The sequence below is a fragment of the Rhyacophila brunnea genome, unplaced genomic scaffold (genome assembly GCF_057557595.1).
Source record: "Rhyacophila brunnea isolate RB1 unplaced genomic scaffold, BYU_Rbru_1.0 scaffold_7, whole genome shotgun sequence".
NCBI lineage: Eukaryota > Metazoa > Arthropoda > Insecta > Trichoptera > Rhyacophilidae > Rhyacophila > Rhyacophila brunnea.
The window spans coordinates 46,114,761-46,135,719 of NW_028233339.1; the positions used below are offsets into that span (position 1 = coordinate 46,114,761).

At 34.6% G+C, this 20,959-nt stretch overlaps 1 protein-coding gene across 4 annotated transcripts in view; it reads left to right on the forward strand.

Moving 5' to 3' along the window:
* skd (mediator complex subunit skuld) overlaps positions 1–20,959 on the forward strand; it is a 222,147-nt gene that overhangs the window by 42,822 nt on the left and 158,366 nt on the right. For all 4 annotated transcript variants that reach the window (XM_085958364.1, XM_085958365.1, XM_085958366.1 and 1 more), the window contains exon 2: positions 10,627–10,954. In XM_085958364.1, the coding sequence (XP_085814490.1) occupies positions 10,627–10,954 (328 nt within the window). The remainder of the gene's footprint in view (positions 1–10,626; positions 10,955–20,959) is intronic.

Sequence of the window (20,959 nt, forward strand, 5' to 3'; positions counted from 1 at the left end):
CACCAGTGTACTTTTTGTATTTTAAAATAAATCCATTTGAATTATTGACTTCTCGGCACTTGTTTTCATAATATTATGTAGCAGTGATCGCGGCCCCGTTTTGTGGTAGCCAAATAACATGTGACCTTACGCCATTTTGGATAAATAGACATCAGGCAACACACTAAAAATAGTATTAAAAAATATCATTTAATTATATCAATCACCACATCACATAAAATTGCATCGCACGGCCACATATTTTAGAATCCTAACTATTTTAGTAAATGAGCAAATTCGTGATGTGTTCATCTCACTCAACTTGTCGACCCGTCACGCCGGGCCACCCTTAAGCCCGGTCCCCCAGGATAGAGCCCTGTCACCCCCCCCCCCCCCCTTTTGGGGGCCATGGCCATAATATTCATTTAATAAATAAAATATTGTTTTTTTGTTAATTCTACAATAACAATTATTGTTAAGGTTATACTTCAGTTGAGGCATGGTCTAAAAAGATCGTGGCTAGGCGATGCGCGGATTGTGTAAATGACGCGTGCCGAATGAAATATAATTTGTCATAAAAATCCAACATGCGTCCATTTAATGTTATGGTTATTGTTATATTACTAATAATAAAAGTATATTCAATGACATGTTTTCTTTTTTAAGTACGTACGAGTTTTTTAGTCATCTTTACACGATTTAAGAATATTTTCATCCGACCGAGAGAAATTTTGTCGCACCTACTGTTGGAAATTATTTGCCGTTCCACTGAAGTACGCTCGCTCTTAAGGGGGGACATGCTCGTCGAAGGTCAAAATTGAGTTTTTATTGTATTTTCAAACCATGATCCTGGACACTTCTTAAACGTTGTAGATAATCTATTTATATAATTTTGAAGCCTTATTATCTTTTATTGTTATTTTAAACATTTGATGACTGCATGAAGTATTTTTGTTACATAAAATAGTATTCTTTTAAACCTCTCGCTCTAATGTTTTAGAATATAGTCATATTTCGGTACAAAACTGTGCAGTGGTGTTAAGATTTTTTACATTTATTAATTTTTAAACGCATTTATAAAACCATTAGTATAATTTATTACGAGATAATTTTTGTAAAATATTCACGATAAAAAATTATTTTGATAATCTCTGTGATCCCAAATTTGACAAGAATTAGGCATTTTATTATTCAAAAAATCGGCAAGATTAACACATTTGAAGATGATTCTAAAGATATTTATTATAAGTTATGTCTTTGACCATTCAAGTGTGATAAAAATCTTATGAATAATGATTGCTTTATAAGAATTATTGACCTAAGAATAAGGTAGTGTTTTTTTGAAATACGCCATTTCTTTTGTCATTCCCTAGTAGTTAAGCTACAACATACGGCCGTAGCCATAAAACGACAAACTATAATTAAAGTAAGGAGTAAAATTATGTTAACGCGCGTGTTTGAACATGTACCTAACCGAATTTTTTTTTATTTTTTTTTTAAACGGTACATGTTCAAACACACGCGTTAATATCATTTTACTCCCTACTTTAATTATAGTTTGTCAATTTATGGTTACGGCCGTATGTTGTAGCTTAACCACTAGGGAATGACAAAAGAAATGGCGTATTTCAAAAAAACACTACCTTATTCTTAGGTCAATAATTATTATAAAGCAATCATTATTCATAAGATGTTTATCACACTTGAATGGTCAAAGACATAACTTATAATAAATATCTTTAGAATCATCTTCAAATGTGTTAATCTTGCCGATTTTTTGAATAATAAAATGCCTAATTCTTGTCAAATTTGGGATCACAGAGATTATCAATATAATTTTTTATCGTGAATATTTTACAAAAATTATCTCGTAATAAATTATGCTAATGGTTTTATAAATGCGTTTAAAAATTAATAAATGTAAAAAATCTTAACACCACTGCACAGTTATGTACCGAAATATGACTATATTCTAAAACATTAGAGCGAGAGGTTTAAAAGAATACTATTTTATGTAACAAAAATACTTCATGCAGTCATCAAATGTTTAAAATAACTATAAAGGATAATAAGGCTTCAAAATTATATAAATAGATCATCTACAACGTTTAAGGAGTGTCCAGGATCATGGTTTGAATATACAATAAAAACTCAATTTTGACCTTCGACGAGCATGTCCCCCCTTAATAACAATACAATTAACGGCACACGTGCTCGTCGTAGGTCAAAATTGAGTTTTTATTGTATTTTCAAACCATGATCCTGGACACTCCTTAAACGTTGAAGATAATCTATTTATATAATTTTGAAGCCTTATTATCCTTTATAGTTATTTTAAACATTTGATGACTGCATAAAAGTATTTTTGTTACATAAAATAGAATTCTTTTCACGATAAAAAAATTATATTGATAATCTCTGTGATCCCAAATTTGACAAGAATTAGGCATTTTATTATTCAAAAAATCGGCAAGATTAACACCACATTTGAAGATGATTCTAAAGATACTTATTATAAGCTATGTCTTTGACCATTCAAGTGTGATAAACATCTTATGAATAATGATGGCTTTATAATAATTATTGACCTAAGAATAAGGTAGTGTTTTTTTGAAATACGCCATTTCTTTTGTCATTTCCCAGTGGTTAAGCTACAACATACGGCCGTAGCCATAAATTGACAAACTATAATTGAAGTAGGGAGTAAAATTATGTTAACGCGACTAAAACCTGTCTAGGTAATAATTCTACGATATGCTGGGACTTTCTAGCATATTTTTCATTTAGTCTGAGCTGTAGGTTATGCTCTAGAATTGCCATCAAGTTTCTACAGTTAAGTTTATAGAATTGTGTGGCGATAGAAAAGGGTAACCTATTTTCAGAACGAGACAGCTGGTAAATTTCTGTATGGGGTGGGTATATCTAACGGGAAAGACATGGAAGAGTGGGATGAGACAATGTTAGGGAAACATTAAAAAATGTTTTCATTCCTTTTTTGTTTTTTATTTTACTGGTTTATTTAAGTTTATCAATGTTAGTGGAGGTAGATGAGCCGATATTTACTTTTACATGCTAAATAAAATATAACATAGTCCATTTAGGTTACTAATATAATATTTTATTTTTATTTTAATGTATCAACATCAGTGATTCTCTGCGCCCGGGGCACGCCTTTTAGGGAAATACTTAAAATAAAGCAAACACATAATTTCGAGAAAACTTTTCCTATTCGGAAGGTGGATCAATAAATGCTAACTGAAAATCGCCAGGCGGTACCGTACTGTACGATAATACCCAAACAGCTGATAAAAAAATAAATTATTTGCGACAGGTAAAAATGCGCGAGATTACGATTGTAGTTGTGGGAATTGTTGATATTCGCCTGCTTATCGCTTTTATGTGGAACTTGAAAGTGCAATTTTAACCAATAATGGAAACTATTGAGTATATACTAATGACTCTGTACCATTGCTATGCAAAAGGTCCTACTTAATTTATTTAGTTAATATAATAGTTTCTGTACCATGATATTGTATATAGGGTGAAGTAAGGTTATTTGGTGATAATTTTTATAAAATCTCAAATTACAATCTTATTTGTTTGTATAGAAAAATAAAAGACGTCGAAATATCAGGACAATATATAATTAAATCCTTACAATAATTACATATTACACAAAAGCCAGGGAAATACACGATTTTTTTTTGGTTAAGTAGTTAAGAACAGTATAAGTAATTCGGTGATAGCATAGGTAATTTGGTGATGGTGGGTATTTAATTTGGTGATAATGTATGATTTTGAGTCTTTTTGAAGATTTGACTACCTATCTACCTATTTATAATGCAGCATCATAATTTTCACAAAATTGCACATGAATACGTTGTCAATGGCACCAGTTTGACATTTTTCATGATATTTTTCCATACAAAACAACATTCAATCCATTTTGCTCCATTTTTTACTTAGTGTCATGAGAATTTGTTTTCTCAGATATTCCACAAATTCATTCTTCGTCACTTTGTTGTGATTGGTTTTTTGAAGTCGCTTGCGGAGGAAGTGAAGAAACTCAAGAGCATCCATGTTGTTTTACCACAACTACTCGTTCTTCTGCAGCTACGTTTGGCTGCTCCTCTCCAACTGGAGTTAGGCATTTTGCCGAAGAATATATTTTCTTTTTCACAGGCACACGCACTGATAAACTATATCTAGCTCAGCACTCGAAATGGAAAAGTTTACGAACCGGAGCGCTCGACAATTTTTCTGAAGATATTTACATCGAATTAGGTATCAAATTTTATGTGTACTTTATAAAAGTTATGTAGCCTATCTAGCTCAAACGGTCAAATAATTTTTTCCACGAGACGGAGCGATAATTTTACCGAGTTCACGAACCGGAACGGCGCTCCGGTGCGCTCCAGCCCATTTCGAGCCCTGATCTAGCTTAAAATTGACTCCACCACCACTTACTGGCTGAATCACTTTCCGAGCTTAACAAAGCATCGCGACCCACAGACTTGGATTTTTTATGAGCCATCTCCCTTATCTCCAAAACGGTCAATCCGAAGCCCAACACCTGCATATTATTTATATATGTGAACAATTTTTGCTCATTTTCTACTGTCAATGGAAAAGGCCTTCCTATTTTTTAAAAATTCTTCGTTGAATTTCTGTCTTCTCCCTCGTTCTTAGAAATAAGTTGTTTTAAAGACGACCATGGAATACCCATGGCTTTTGCCGCTATATATAATGTAAATTTTTGATCCCTCACCAGGTCTGCCGCTTTTTGTATATCAACAAATGAATACGTTCGGTAACATTTGTTGTCACCTTCACTTCTCTTTCCTCATTTAGGTGCAAACAAAAATGTGGTAGGTAATTTGGTGATAGTCTATATAACCTGGAATTATCTTTTAAAACATAATTAAACACCCGTAAGACAATATAAAATAATTTGTTCTAATTTTTTTCACTGGATTATTCATTTTTAAAAACACCTAATAGTGGCCTAAAAATGAACTGTCGAAAAATGACAAATCTAAAATTTCTATGATATTTGTAAGCATGTAAAGTTTAAATTCACTAAATAATAACAAAATCGTATTAATGGAAAGATATAATAAGCCATGCACTATGAAAAACCATTATAAAAACATAAATAGGGTAAATATTACCTTGATATAGCTTAAATGTTGGAAAAAGAATGATTTTATTTGAAAAATGTGTCAATTCTCCGAAAAGCGTTCTATTCAAACACGTGTACGTCAACTTATAACTGATAACACTTTGAAAATATTTTTTTCAAGTCAAAGAATAGTATATACATCTATGACTTATTCTTGAAAGTTTTTGGACCGCAGGTTATTTGAATACACGTTATAATACAAACTATCACCAAATTACCTGTATCACCACTTTACCTTACCTTACCCTATTATTATTAATATAACTGATATCAAGATACGACATACTGAAGTATGTATTAAATTAAAATTTATAAATAAAAAAGGTACATAAGTGATAATGAAACAAATATTTTTTAAATAGTCTCTTGAACAATTTTAATATATTATAATTTATAATATAGCAATTTACTCATTAGAGTTGGGCAGCTTAACGGCGAATTTGAAGTAACCACCGGACAAAAGTACGCCAAAGCTTGGATTTTATCGCGGCTATCTTCAATAAATCGTCGGATGCATTTAACAATGTCTATATTATGTATTTCCTGACTTCGAAATGTATATTTACACTGATATTGTGATTCTAACTCATATTATGAAAGTTATATTTCAAGGCCGCTGGAGGAAGTGGTTCATATTGTGCAGTGCTACGATAACCAATTGGTTAGTTATGGTAGGACGTTCTTTATACGAGTCAATTTTTCATTGACATGTAAAGGTTTATTTATTAATGGTGATAAACCGTTAACGTAATCATTTTGTCAAACCATATATACACATTCTAGTTCATACAGACACCATTAAATTATAATCTTCTGAAAACTATAATAATATATAAAATTGTAGTGCTTTTCGATTAAGTCGCGGTTGTTAATTTAAATTATTAATTTCCGATCCAATCTTAACGGTAAAATGTAATTAATATATATGTAGATTATATAGTAGTTATGAGTATGTTTGAGATAACATTGTATTATTACTAATCATGTGGTACCTAGACAAACCCGCGTCGCGACGACCTCTACGCGTGATCGGCGTCGGAAAACTCCGCCGGGGCGCCAATCCAACTACGTAGACGCTACTTTTCAAGCGTAGCGTCCAATTGATGTTACTGTCACACGATTGTTGCGCATTTTAGATGCGATTTGTTCAAGTGTTAATCCAAAATCTTTGGAGGTTTAAAAGAAATAATAATTTAATGGCTAAATTATAAATAACTTTTGTTTACATTTAACTTGTAATGTAACTTACCTTGGCGGGCCGACGTTGGACTGTAAAAATGCCCCTTTGTATGAGTAAAACCGGTTTTGATATATATACCTAAAACGATATAAAATGGATATTGTTATTAAAAGTTTCAAATTTCTGTAGGATAGAGGTACTGCAAATTGAACGTCGCTGTCTAAGAATCGTCACAATATGTCGAAATAGAATAAGTATAGAATGAAAACTTGTTATAAAATCATTTTGAAATAATTCCCGTTTAAAAATTATAACGTTACGCCATTGAAGTCAGTTAGCTCAGTTTCGCAAGATTCCCCGAGAATTTGAAATCGTCATTGATCCACGTATTGCAATCTATGAAGAATACAAAATACCTATATGTCATATAGGTACATAATCATCCGAGTCGTCTTGTGTCTCATTTAAAATCAAGTGCAACACGGCCTGCAATCGTTCAGTCAATTCAGGGTCACTAGTAAAGCTCGATCGTACCCTTCAAAATACATACGACAGACTGAATAAAATTATTTTCCTATCTCTCTGTGGTATTACGTCATATTCACTATTCTCATTAAACTATTAACAATATGTACCTACATATTAACAACATAATTAATTTATTATTTGATGAATTTTAATTTTACAGCATTCATTTAATACGGTAACTATTTTCTTGCGATGGTTGGGCAATAATCTAGACATTTCGCGGTTGATAATTAATTGTTATATGTTATATCTACTTTAAATGTGGTTTGCGGTTCTGTTCTACAACTGTAACGTTGTTATAGCTTCTAACCCATCCCGTGGAAGTCTGATAATAAGTTAATTGTATTTATTATACTACATATTAACTCACCACTGGGGTAGCTGCTATTTTCCTTCAGATCTAATGTCACTATTGGACACCTTTAACTATGTACCCAGAGACAAAAATAATAGCGAAAATCCTTCATGGATACTTAAGATTAATATTTAAGGACTAATTGTCGTATGTTTACGACCCATGTAATTGTGTGATAACTACGAGGTCATTGATCGCATTTAATCGTGTAGCTTTTTATTACTCCCGGGTAATTATTCTTCAATCATTCGCAGTGATAGATTTATCGCGCAACTTGTCGAGAGATCCCACCAGAGTCCAGTTAGAACGAGCGGCGAGCAGCTGTCAGTGGAAATGCCACTTCATCCGTCAACCCGTTTGTCTTGTCCCACTTGTCAAGGAGGAGGTGCACTCACTAGGCACGTAGCATTGCAATACTTTGCATAGGCGGCGGGGGTCCGGGACCGCGCGATTCAGAGGGCGGGGGGATCGCGCCGCGGGTCGTTGGCCGCTACGCCCCCGCGACCCCACGTTACTCCTCCAATGTTTCGTCTAGCGAGCGGCTCCGACACTTACCTCGTTCGACGCGTCTCGGAATACATTATTTTTTCTACCGATTTCGCTCTGCAATGATATGTGAATTTGCAATGGAAAACGCACGCCATTGTTGCGCTGTGCAGGGGTCTACTAATGTCGCGTCGGCTGGTGACGCGTAGCTCAGCGGTCCCAAACCGTGAATTATCATTCCAAATAGAATCCTATTTTATCAAATCGTCAGCTGAATGCAGAAATATTCTTACTCATATTTTTTTTTAGAAGGGAGTTCTTTGAAACAACCTACTTCAATTATTTATTATGTACCTATATTGTATATAAATAAATGTATACATAATTTACTAGAACTGCTGATGAATAAAATGTTGTATACATTTGTTTATATAAGTAATAAATAACTTAAGTGGTAAAACACTTGTGAAAAAAGAAAGTGTGAGTTTGAATGGTTCTGCGCAACTCCGCGTAACATTCAACCTTAATTCAAATTATAATGTAAACCTTGCAACCCAACATAAAACCAATGTGGTGGTCCTTTATTAGTGCCGTGTTTGTCCAAACTTTATATCTACAATATAGAAGCAAGAAAATACCACCACTGTGTATTATTCATCACTACCCGAATTTACCATATCACACACACACTCAACGCAACCTTATAAATAAGATAATCTTAACATCGGGGCTACATCAGCATCCTCGATAACCCTCGATAGTATAAGTCAAACAAAGCTCCTGTACGCGGTGGTACACGTTATTGACTACCGGGGACTTGATTAGTTTTTTTCTGGAACATTCCCAGCACAACTTTGAAGGGCACCTCTTAATCGTTAGGCCACGGCATATCTGAAATAGTGGAACAGTTTAACCTTTAAATTGCGCAGATTGCGATTTCATCTACTGCGCACGAAGTACATAGGGTAAATTAAATTATTGGTACCTACCGTTATTATTTCTACTTTGAAACAGCTCTTACATTAAATGAAGCCTATTGCATCGTTTTCTTTCGCTCGGCATCGCTCTAACTACGTCATATTATTTTCTGTTTAATCCATCGAACTTCATGCGTTTGTGTTGTTTATAAATTGAAAATTGATTTTTTGTCAGTAATTTTTTTTTATAATCGCAGACAATGGTGTAACTACACTGCCAATTAATTAATAATAGTTATCCTACTATTCGAGAGATTTGACATATTTTACTATTAACGGGGGGGGGGGGGGGGCTGTATAATTATTATATTACTTTAGCAATTTAGCTACTAGAATCAATGCTGTTTTTTATTTAACCAGTCTTCAAAGTACTGCTTGGTTAACTAGTATTTATTCACATTTTGTCTCAGTGAAATCTAGTGATATATTCATGTCTCAAATGCTTCTACATTATTTTCCTATTGCTTGTGCCGAGGGTTTATGATTCTACCCCATATAATAGGATAAAACATGACACCTGACCCAATCGTAGTGTCAGTTACATACATATATTTAACATATTTTGTGAACGTCGCCCCTTTACTATTTACTGTTCATAAGACGATACATAATCGATATGTACGACAGTCGCACGCATCCTATCGGTGGGCGTCCACTGTCTTGAACACCGCTGACTCGTAGTGCTATTTGACGATTGAATAAATCAGTAGCACATAAGCATTGTGACGTGTGCTGTTGTTTTATTGCTCTCCGCTTGATTGCAATAAATTTCAAGCATTTTTCTACTCGTTAGGGATCGTTCAGACTGGATTTTTTTTGTTCGCTTTAGAAAGCAGAGCGAACTCGAATTTTATTCTGTGAACCCAATATTGATAATAATTAATGCCTGTCGATAATGTTTTTAATATGTATTAGAAATAATTCACTCAATATGTATTTAATCATATCATATAGATTATAGAACATACTTGTAGGGTAGGCGGAAAGAAAGATCATTGTCACATTAATTCAGTTTTGAGATAATGTGAAATACTTAATAATTTCCTTGTTGTTATTTATTCAACTTCAACTAAAAGTTATCTTACATGTCAATTTAACATTAATTACAATCACAATTCACTCTTGTTAAATATGTAGTTTTGCACAAAAATTATTATTATTAATATTCTTCGTCTATTAATGTTTGTGATTGATAATGATCTTTCTTTTGAATTTCAATGTTTTATTTCTGAGGTCAGTGTTTGGACTAAGTATGTCATCTAATAGATTACAAAATTCTCCACAAGAGGGCATCATTAAATAATTTTGCTATCTTTGTGGACAATGATCTTTCTTTCGGCCTACCCACACTTATTATAGCCGATATCATGAAACTCTCCTACCAGGCTTTCGTGGGTATTTCTTTTAGATCATCCTCTCAGTCAGCATAACATTTTGACCATTTAATAAAGCGCATAGGTAATTAATGTAATAAAAACGTCTTGTAAGCCAACGAATTAGCCAATAAACAATTCTCATCAATGATGATGGTGTATTTACAATGATTTAATCATTGAGTTACATTCAACATGTATTTTAAGTTATTCTGACATAGTAATCGGTCGCCACACTTTGCGAATTACGATGATAGTGCTAGATATTGATTATCTTCGAATGCGACGCTGTAACCCGTTCGCAAGAAATGAAGTTTTGTCGTTCAAATTATGACAGTTTATTTCCAATATGCAACAATATTATAATCGTATTGTAATCGAAGTATGAGCAATAACTAGCACTACCATCGAAGTGTATACAGTAGCTGCAGTTAAACTAGTGCAGTACGAGCGCGTTATTGTCATTGTTTGCGACAACTGAACTATAGATTGTACATACTAGAAACTCATGACATGCTAGTTACTAAAATATAGTAATTAATAAAATGATTTCTTTTTCTCTCCAGACCGAGTTATGCGGGATAAAATGGCGTAAGCTGATATGGGGCGGCGGCGGCGGCAACTGCACCTCGCCCATGGACGATCCCGTCCTGAGCAGCTACTCGCGTTGCCTGGCCGTCGACGTGTTGTGCGTGTGGCGGAGGGTGGCCCACCAGCCCAGCCACTCCTCGCTCCACCACCAACTGGAGCAGCACGGCGAGGGGCACCCCTCCGCGCAAACCCCGCCCGCGCCGCCGCCCCTCAGCCTGCAAGCCGCCAAGGAACTCTGGATCTTCTGGTACGGCGAGGAGCCCGACCTCGGCGACCTCGTCGCTCCCGAACTCATCGCCTCAGGTGAGTCTTTATATTTTTGTCACACCATATCTAAAAAACTGAAATGAAAAGTCAATGTAGAAAGGTCTTCCCATGACAATTCAATAAAAAAAAAAATCAAAAATATCTTCAACGGGTCATAAAATCAAAGAACCCTTTCTGGGATTAGTCATTAATTCATTTATAAACAGAATTGTCTGGGTTGATTATTTGTTAAACTATAAAATTTCATTGTGCATTGCTAAGATCATTTGAACTAAACAAAAGCACTTACTCCAAAAATCAATACTTTAACGTTGAAATGAAAATTTGTGCACAAATTTCAAACACCATTTATCTTAAAGACTTAGAAGAAGGTATTTTGGGTTGTTTCCATAAGAACTAAGGTATCGAAATAATGACTAAATGTAGGTAGATGCATAGATGTTGCCGTTTAATAAAATTTAGCTAATAACGCCTGTACATGTGCACGGATTTACTGGCACCAATAGTGCGTCAATTAAACTATCGCGATAATAACTGGTTACACGTAAACGTGCCGACTGCCTCGCCAATCTCATTCTTCAAGCGTAAGCGAGACGCATTGTTGTCATTGTATGGGTGCTATTTTACTGGTTTTGAAAAATTTTAATCGTCAAATTGCTCTGCACGGTGTAATTCGTTTTTTTCCCGGTAGATTCGCCATTATCGTTCTACTGCGCAGACTACTATATCGCACAAATTCCATCTGTCGTGTGAAAATTCAGAAGCTGCTGAACTTTTTTGATCCATGCATGCAATCTTGCAACTTGCACGATAATACGTGTTTACACGTGTAATTTCTTTTTGTGGCTGCGTTGATACGCATTGTCAACAGTAAATTCATGCACGTGTAAACGGGGTAGTTATAAGGGCCAAATGCTTAGTCATACTTATGTACCCACATACGTCGCCCTAATTGCAGCGCTGCTACATTTAATAACACAATCGGGAAACGTAAATGGCAACTGCTCTCAAATTAGTCAAGTATACTGTTCACAGATTTCAAGCAAAAATAGTATAGTATTTCATTTGAATTGTACACATTCTAAAAAAGAAGATACCTACACTATGATTAAGCAGGATGTACCTATTCGCAACATACAACGAAATTCAAACAAAATACACCATTATGTTTGCTTAATCTCTGTGATGACCTGATGATTTTGACTGATGCCACTCGCATTTCTCAATTCCCCCATCAACTGTGGTAGCGTTAGTCGTGTGCAATGTGTAAGGTTAGTTTCGTTGTAAAAATAATGTTTTCAATAATTAATCTTTTTGCCATGAAAATTCGTGGTATTGCGGATCGCCCGCCGGTCTAATACTTGGCTAATGAAACCTGAATGAAAACGCGAAAATGAGTAACACCTACGACGATAATATGTACAAACAAACAAACATCGCGTCGTTTTGGCGTTACGTGGTGGTTGTAGTCGTTTCGCCGCGTTGCCGTGGTGTTACGTTAGGAATTGAAAGTGTGCGGCTGGCGTGAGGCAACTGCTGGCGCGACCCGCTCGCTCTCGAACCGTTTCCGCGGCCGGCCCCTGACCCACTTACCCCGCTCTACTCGTATCGGCCGGCCCACTCGAGATCATCTTGTATTGTTGTTTTGGTTGCTGCTAGTTTTTTCTATAATCGTAGTCTCTAGTACTAATCGTTTTTCAGTACAAATTGTACCATAATATGATACCTATGGCAGTGGCATAACTATCGACAGATAAAAACGTTAACGTAACCACGAAAGTATATTTAATTAATTATTTTTGAAACGTTGTCAATATATTAATTAAAAAAAAACTAAGCAACGTATAGTACTTACCACATATTGTGTTTTACGTTAATTAATACAATGTATTTCCACCAAGATTTGACAGTTATCACGTAAAGAAGATGTCATGATGTCAATATTATTAACTGATTCTGGGGCTGTGTTCGATCCTTATTCTGGAACTTTGCCCTGACTCTAAGATTATACATACACTAGACCAGTGCTCCTCAACCGGTGTGCCGTGAGACGATGCTAGGTGTGCCGCGGCGCATTGTGTCAAAAAATGCAAATAATTTTGTATATTATACAATACTTAATGGCCAAATTTGCGTGCATGGCTGGTAATATATTTGAGCACCTGAATAAAATTAATAAAAAAAATGCAAGGTCAGAATGAAAATATATTGATATGCTTCACTACCATAGGGATATTAAATAAATTCACTACCTTTCAATGGTAGTGAATTTATTTAATCTTAATTATTTATTTAAACAAGCAATGAATTTTGGGTCCGGCCCAAAAACTTATAACTTTGCTGCAAAAGAAATTTCATCATTACTTTCATACAATCAATACGACTGGATTCGAAACCCTTTTGCAAAAAATGCCGGAAATTCTATAGAAGTACTGTAATTATTTTCGTGAGGAATTTTGTTGAATTGAGGAACGACGTGACGCTAAAAATGAATTTCGCCGATGTTCCATTGGGTATTTTCTGGATTTCGGTTAATAAAGAATGTCCTCGGATTTCCGGCAAGGCTATCGCAGTTCAGCTCCCATTTTATACGACATATACCTATGTGAGCAACTTTTTTCAACTCAAGCTATAATTAAAAATGATAAGCAGTCATACTTGACGGGTGACAAGAACTTCGGGTTTTTCTTTCATCAGAGCTCTAGTCTGGGGGGCGTGGCAGATCAACCAGATAAGTGAGATAAACACAAATTACAAATTTTCTCTAATGGTTAAAAAAAAAAATATTTTTGAATATGGGATTGGGGAGTGTTTGTATTAATAAATACAAAAAATAGCTAAACATACAATGAATACCATTAATTTTACCTCGAACACCATTTAAAAAACACTACCTACTTTAGAGTATCACACTGTATTTAACCTTAGCGATAGGTAGGGGGCCCGCTTCAGCATGTGGGGTCCATATTTTGATGTATAATTTGTTTTACCTGTGGTGTGCCGCGGAATTCTCGGAATACCTTTGGTGTGCCATGGGTTTGAAAAGGTTGCGGAGCACTGCACTAGACGACTAGCAGTGGCGAAGGGTGACTTTTGGAAAGAGGTAGGCTATGGAGATCTGATAAAAAGAGCTCACTTGTCTGATACGTACGTACTCTGTACGAGAATAGTACGATATTTACTACTAATGAATAGGTACACACTAATAAATGACAACGACACACTAATTCAAAGAAACTTCAAAAACTCATTGACGACATAAAAATGAAGGATGTGTTCAATTAATTACGTATTTTTCAAAACATTTATACCCATCAAAAATCATTAGATAAAATTTATTTTTATTTTTAAAGACAATCTATACTTCTTATTTATTAATCTTCGATGTCGTCGTTGAAATTATTTTTTTAATTATCTAATTATTAATGATTTTGGACAATGTGCGCAGTCGTGACAACAATATTATGCGCGAATGTTTTAGGCTCTACGATAGGAGCTTACCTTATTTCATACAATCCAACAGACTTGCTGAGGTTACGAGACGTAAAGTCCTTACGAAAAAAATTCAGAATTATTTCACACATAATCGGAAATTTATTTACGTCCAAGATAGATGGCGCGCTGTGGTATATTTTTTAATACCTTTTCAGATTGTTTTGTAAACTGTGTAATACTGTAATACATTCCTACATATACGACATCTCTCGTCGGCAAAATAAATTATTTTTATAGAACATAAAATAATGAAGTAATAAGTATATAAATATGTCAATATGCAATTAAAAAATATTTTTCTTAAGAAGATAGGCTTTAAATAATCGCATAGTATGGAGTCTTGGCCACTGAGAAGACATATCTAGAATAGAATATCAGCTGATTAAGATACCGCTTTCGTATTACAATAATATTGTATATAATTTATAGTAAAATGACCAGCTAAAAGATCACATTCAATTCTATACTAGAACTTCTTGTCTACGTGTTTAAACTGTGGACTAACAATCCCCTCCAGTACATTTAATTGCATTTCTGTTTTCAAAGGAGGAACACCCTCAAATTATTCATTTGATTTTACGCTCACGTGGTGTACGGATCTATCAATTTACGTAAATTTAAGCTTTTTTTAATAATAAAAATATGTCTAAAGCAATCAGAAATGATTTTAAAATTATTATTATATTATATATTTGTATTTAAACAAACCCCTAGCACGCGTTGCCGCCGTGACAGGTACGTCAAAATGCAGTGTTGCAAAACGCGACTACAGCGTCTTCCTGCTATCACCAAGATCTTGTTGTCGGACAGTAGTTCGTACATTTTTGGTCACACAATAGTTCTTATAACTTTAGATAGTACTTGATAACACACGTTATTCGGATTTTTTTCTCTACTTAAAAAAATATTAAATTGTCGATACGAAGAGATGGCAAAGGTTTTTAGACAACATTCTTCAAAAAGTTAGATTAGATCAAATGTTAGGAACTTACAAGTATCTTTTTATTTATGTAACTACCTACTGTTTAATAATTTTGAAACGGGTTTATTAATACAGGAAACTTTGTCCCGCAAATAAGGCTGCGAGACCTTTGTGAGTAGTATCGAGCGTATTAGTGCAGGATCCCATAGAATTTTCGTATACATAATATGCGGAACGCATTCTGACAATTGGAATAGGTTTTAGGGGTCACCAAGAAATATAATGTCGATGTTGCCAGGCGATATTAGTGGTAATTTTTTTTTTATTGAGGTTTTAATTTTTTTTCTTTTAACCCACCAAAAATTGTTCTGAGTTCTTATATAAAACCAAGACGGGATCAGGGATTGATTGAAAATGCAATAATTGTACCATGCCATCGGCATGGTCGTAGAACGGTCCGTCCCGTTTGAAAATGTGTTCAAAATTATCGATTCTTAGGACCCTTCTTGGCTTAAATTATATTATTTAGTAGCATTTTTGTATATAATCACCTAAATTGGTTTCTTTACTATATCTATGCATATGACATTCGTTTTAGTATTATGGTTAATCCAGAAACAGTGTAGGTTGCATATATAGGTAGGTGAATAAATGAAATAACGATAACCACTAACCACACTAAGTACCTACATATTTATTAAAAAAAAGAAACAAGAAGTCAAGTGTTCAAACTGCTTTAGGTATCATGATCACAGTTTTTACAAACAATACTTACACATTTGCACAATGATATTCGTGTCAAAGCCGATTTCTTATAACTACGTGATAATGTACGGCAGTTAGAATTACATTTGCATGGTTTAACCAAATAATTTGGCAGAGGTTCATTCGTCATTTGTCTTGGATACAAATTATTTTCTCATAATTGTTAGAAGTTGTAGGAAATCAATAGGCTCAATAGTGGATCAGATGAGCTTTTCCATAAATAAACTTGTGCTGCAGCCCTTAAACAGTGTAAATGCTTATAATATCTAAGCCTTGGAGATTGTCCCTTAGTGTATGTAGTAGGAATGTGGTGGATTAATTGCAAAGATTTTTTTGTGAGCCCTCAAAATAAATTACAGCTTGTTAAATGTATTTGCAAAAATGCTCCCACATTTGCAAAAATCAACGGGAAAAGTGAGCTGTACATTGTGGTGGATTTGACGACCCCACACAATGGTTTAAATTGCAGGGATCAATTTTCACTGACGCCATTGATTTAAAATCAAAATCATTTAGAAGCAGACTCTGGAGTCTAGAATGTTCTGTCATATATTTCATGCTGTAAAAATGCAAAATTTGGAGATTATCACAGTCCCGATACAGATGTTTTAATTTTAGGCATTCATTTCTGGAATAAACTTGCAACGATTGGTTGCCATGGATTATGGTTTGTGGGATCTCAGAAGAAATTCCATGTTTTAGAATGCCAATTGGCAGCTGAACCTCTTGGCGAAAATATTTGTAATATTATACCAGCATTACATTGTTTAACCGGCTGCGACACCACTAGTGACTGCATATGTACAAAGAAACCAGCTTTAACCATCTCGTCAACGAGTTTTGTTCAGGATGCACTTTCAGCTTTAGGAAATGGTTTATTGGAGACCACAGCAGTTTCAAGACCTGGAAAAAGTTTGCACTTACTTATTATATAAACAAAAACCAATAGCGAATGAGCTTCGGCATAAATTTATTTCCCAAAATATTGAATTTAGTTTAAATTTGTCAAGAGTGATAGGCACATATGATTCATTGTATTTACACTGTTTAAAGCCTTCAGCATAAGTTTATTTACGGGAAAGCTCATATGTTCCACTATTTGAGCCTCTTGATGTCCTACAACTTGACTATGAGTTACGAGAAAATAATTCGTATCCAAGACAAATGACGAATGAACCTCTACCAAATTATTTAATTAAACCATGCAAATGTAATTCTAACTGCCGTACATTATCACGTAGTTATAAGAAATCGGCTTTGACATGTATATCATTGTGCAAATGTGTAAGTAGTGTTTGTAAAAACTGTGATCATGATACTTAAAGGAGTTTGAACACTTGACTTGTTGTTTCTTTTTTTTTAATAAATATGTAGGTACTTAGTGTGGTTAGTGGTTATCGTTATTTCATTTATTCACCTACCTATATATGCAACCTACACTGTTTCTGGATTAACCATAATACTAAAACGAATGTCATATGCATAGATATAGTAAAGAAACCAATTTAGGTGATTATATACAAAAATGCTACTAAATAAAATAATTTAAGCCAAGGGTCCTAAGAATCGATAATTTTGAACACATTTCACTACCCGCTATTTTTATTTTTTTAAACGGGACGGACCGTTCTACGACCATGCCGATGGCATGGTACAATTATTGCATTTTCAATCAATCCCTGATCCCGTATTGGTTTTATTGAAGAACTCAGAACAATTTTTGGTGGGTTATAAGAAAAAAAATTAAAACCTCAATAAAAAAAAATTGACCACCAATATCGCCTGGCAACATCGACATTATATATCTTGGTCACCCCTAAAACCCATTCCAATTGTCAGAATGCGTTCCGCATATTATGTATACGACAAGTCTATGGGATCCTGCACTATATATGTATAATGTTTTCCAGCCGCTTAGGAAAACAAAAATACATCGTCATTTGTATCTGTACGTATTTAAGTGTTTGGAAACACTTTTCATTTGTTCACCGAACCGGTGAATCTTGGTCTGGACTAGTCATACGTAATGTTACTCTGTCGAAAAACAATTATTTGGATTGTACGGCCTAATGCCAAAAATATATATTTGATTTAGTCTGTTTACATTACCAAAAGCAATTTATGTTCTTGTATTTTCAATAGGTATAATATTTTGAATCTCTAATGGTATTACGAAGGATCACAGCAATAATGCTTTTATCAATTTTAGTCAAAACCACCCCCGCTTTTCAAATATCAATTGTTCAACAATCGTTTTCCCCGTCGAATCGAATTAACAAGCTCTCCCACCTGTTGAATCGGATCCATTGATTGGTTTTAGTATTATTTAACAGGTGGGGTGGCTAACCGCGGATTATCTACGCCGCACCTAGCGCCCTCGCCCCCTCAGCCCATTCGGAGCGCCTTTTGTTTCGCTCGGTAGCATGTTTTTGAAACCCCCAGAGGGGGCCAAGAGCCACTTAATTGACCCACATTTGCAACGGCATATTCCTCGCATTACTTTATTGTATGACGAGCACAATCATGACTTGGTATAGTGCATTATTTTATTCTCTATGGTCATGTTTATGTTTTATGTCATTTAACCTTTACAATATAGAAGCACAAACATGCGTATTAAACAAGGAACACGTATATACTGGAACTGTGGTATGTCTGCACTGTGGTATTATACCTTTAGTTAGATTTTAAGTATTTCATAATTTAAAAATAAAAGATTGTGTACTTAACTGATCAGAATTCATTACGTTAAATTTTAAAAAATACTCGTTACAATAATATTTAGTACGTTACCCTCAAATGAGAGAAAAATATTAACATAAATAATGTTTTTTCTTTTATTTTGTTAACTGTCAATTCATGGTGGAACTGCATTGTATTGTTGTTTAATTTAATGAAACGCAATTTTTTTGTAGTACTTATTCCACTTTTAATCAATAAATTAGAACCGGTTTCGTTTTCGAAATGTTGACGAAACCGGTCCTACTTTATTGATTAAAAGTGGAATAAGTATTATAAAAAAAAATGCGTTTTATTAAATTAAACAACAATAAATAATGTTAACAATTAGGTATATAAAATAGGTTAGGACGTCACTGGAAATGTCGTCTTACGTCATAGGGAGCGCATTGTCTCGCACTATTCGCTAATGGTGCCTGATAAGTCAAGTCTGGCTTAAGGAAACTGTTCTGATCTAGAAGAAGCCATGGGCTGCGAGATCACCCGGTTGGGAATCTCAGGATTAAGCGTTTATTTGTTGATTAATTTGATTTAGTCATGATGATTTATTTCCTAACATCTCTATTCCGTGCCAGTTGGGGGGGAGCGATCAAATCAACCAAATCGTTTCAGATCATGTATGGCAATACAACCTCCTCCACTCTACCTTCGCCGGTCTCCAAACTTATCCTGGACGATCCAGATATCTTAGTTTTTCGCCGTCCATGTCTTGCATTCAGCCACATAGTACCTACATAGTCCCTCAGATATTGATTGATATTATATTCCACTTGCGTGAGGTGAGTTTAGGTGGACTAGTTTTATAGATTCTTAAAATAATACGATCCATTCACTCCCCACTCGTATTCCGCGTATTTTTGTATGGTTTATATTAAATGTTCCTACCCTTATATAATCATACCACATTAACGTGATGTTTGATTGTGTAAAATCAAGACATAGTCGGAGCGGCGCCGAGTGAGTGAAAGCGATGCAATATGCTTGATGTTAATGCAGGCAAGAATAGCAACCGCAACAATAATCAAATTCTCTTTGCCTAACTCCTGTGCACCAGAATAAATGGCGTCTTCGCATGTTCAATACTGTATTGATTTCTTTGTTTTTTATGTCATGTTGCGAACATCTTATGCCGGGTCCACATTGGCAACATGTCGCCGGCAAACCTCGTTAAATTTTACGATAAGTAAATTATCGTAAAATTTCTTAAGCAATTATGATAATTATCGTAAAATTTAACGAGGTTGCCGGCGACATGTTGCCAGTGTGGATCCGGCATTAAATTGATCATTTATTTTATACTGTTCTCTATTTAAGTGAATACATTTTAATTGTAACTTGTAAATTTTATTGCTCTCCTGAATTGTCGCATTACGTGGGTCTTTTTTCTACCACATACATATTGACAATATTTATTAGTCGAACTTGGTTATTACGAGGAAGATGGGACCGACTCAATTTGCTCGTTATAAGCGTTACTCGTTATTTCAGAGAATAGGTATTTTTAAATGAGCGGTCACATAACACAAAAAGTCTAAAATAAAAAATCTGAAACCATCGATTGACAATATTTATTAGTCGAACTTGGTTATTACGAGGAAGATGGGACCGACTCAATTTGCTCGTTATAAGCGTTACTCGTTATTTCAGAGAATAGGTATTTTTAAATGAGCGGTCACATAACACAAAAAGTCTGAAACCATCGTAAAAATCCCTGAAACCAAGCATGGCATTCATAAACCACAAAAGAAGTTGTTTATTGTAATGAACGCTGGTAGGTACCTACTGACTTCACAAACCTTAGATTTTTTTACTTATTTCAACCATATGCGTGGATACTTTTTCAATATTGTCGGCGAAAACACAAGTTAGGTAGGTACTTAGACACTTAACTTGTGTTATAAACGTAATGCGATCCCGGCGGCATCCTGTCCGGTTGGATTGTATTGCTTAGGATCGATATGTTTTTAAACGGTCAACGTTAACAGTTTTAAGAAAGTTTTTGACCATATTTAAGCTCGGTATATCCGATAAGTTGCTCGTTATATAACAGTGAAGAAATGTATGGAGAAAATCATAAACTAAAATGTGAACGAATGTTTCATCGTTACATCCGAGATCTC